Consider the following 1,674-nt stretch of genomic DNA (forward strand, 5'->3'; position numbering starts at 1 on the left):
AAGACCTTAAGAAAGCGGAGGAGAGTTAGCCTCACATAATCCCACACTCTTAATGTCACTTCTCATCTGAGAACACCCATGTGAATGATGAGGTAAACCTGACACCGTATATGGAACTAACAGCTCTAGAAAGCAAAACCAAACTATGATGAAAGCAACTTAAACCAAAATCCTCAGCATTAAATTAAAACCAGAATGCCACCTACTCTCCAGAACAGGCTAAGGCATTTTTCTTGTTTTCATTTTTCCTTCTTCCTGTCAATCAACACCAATTACATGCACCCCTGAAAAATAAAACCTGATCATCAACTGTCTGCTAAGGCAATTCAGTTTTAACAACAGCTCCTCCACTACTGTTTTGATAATTAGGTCAGCAGGTTATCTAGGCATTTCCTGTCTTCCTAAGATACCTAATGTTAACTTTTTTTTCAAATTTATAACTTAAAAAGGCAAAACATACCAACCTTCTTAGGTTTGTATTTCCCCACTAAATCCTTAATGAACTGGTAGCGTTGTTTGTACAAAGGAGGCGTAAATTTAATAGTTCCTGTAAACTGTTCTTCTTGAAAGTTCTTATCCATAATATTTTGCTAATGCTAAAATTAAAAAGTTAACTCATTTTCTGAAGTACTTTGTAACATATCAAATTACAGAGTTTGCTGTTTTCAGCGGTGTTCAATTCACAATTAAGCAGGGGTAGACCTGATCCCAGTTCTATTCAGAGAATGACAAAAACATAAGAATTAGTGAACTTAGGCACTAGCTGCTCCCTCCACATATAATGACGTAAATAACCTTTTCATAAACAATTATAAGTCATATACATTAAAAAAAGTTATCAAGTTTCATAATTTGTCACTCTCCAGCCAGCACACCTACAGCGTTTACACAACTGCAACATATCTAATCTTCCTTAGCTTTTCCGGCAAGCACAGAAAAATAAATACTTTCTCGTCTCTCATCTATCACTTGTTCTATCTTACAATTCAGATGATTTTACATCTGGATTCGTGTATGTATGGCTCCATACAATTTCTACAATGTAACAACTAGCAGGAAATATCTGAATAATTACTATGTTGTGCAAGGCGAGAGGTTCTGCTAGGCCTTAGCTTTAGATCTACTATGAGCTAAACCTTGTCATTGGTGCCTGCATTTTACAGGTAATCTAACATAATTCAACATGGCATTAGAGTCATAACCATCAGTGCATTTCCAACTCTCCCACCTTTTATTAAAAACTACATTTTAGCACTCACGAGCATTTAACAAGAAATATCTCCACTAAACCTAAAAATAAGGCCCTAATGGACGAACTCCACGGGAATCACCTAAGTGAAGGAACGTGGTCCTGTGCGCACATGGCTTTCCAGAGCCATCCTCCCAGGCGGCAGCTGCAGCCCAGGGCTCACTAGCAGGTCTAAGGGGCACCGGGTCCAACACAACCAAAGCAGCTGGGCCAAGCCTGCTGGCAACTTGACCACCCCATAATGTCTTTTATACGTGAAGTATAAAGACATATATATATATACACACAAACCCAGGAAACAGGCTCAGCGTTCAGGCCGGTCATCCGCCTCCTCAGGAGCAAAGCGAACCTGCTGGGCTGCCCTCACCAGTAACCGGCTGAGCAGCCAGCCCCCAGGCACCCACCTCCTCATCCCTCCTAGGTAC

The 1,674-nt window shown here is 40.3% G+C and overlaps 1 protein-coding gene across 1 annotated transcript in view; it reads right to left on the reverse strand.

Moving 5' to 3' along the window:
• HENMT1 (HEN1 methyltransferase homolog 1 (Arabidopsis)) overlaps positions 1-581 on the reverse strand; it is a 9,215-nt gene extending 8,634 nt beyond the window's left edge. The window contains exon 1 of the mRNA XM_009324220.1: positions 465-581. Within this exon, the coding sequence (XP_009322495.1) occupies positions 465-581 (117 nt within the window). The remainder of the gene's footprint in view (positions 1-464) is intronic.
• Positions 582-1,674: the final 1,093 nt, after the last annotated feature.

This window comes from Pygoscelis adeliae, unplaced genomic scaffold (assembly GCF_000699105.1).
Source record: "Pygoscelis adeliae isolate BGI_AS28 unplaced genomic scaffold, ASM69910v1 Scaffold265, whole genome shotgun sequence".
NCBI lineage: Eukaryota > Metazoa > Chordata > Aves > Sphenisciformes > Spheniscidae > Pygoscelis > Pygoscelis adeliae.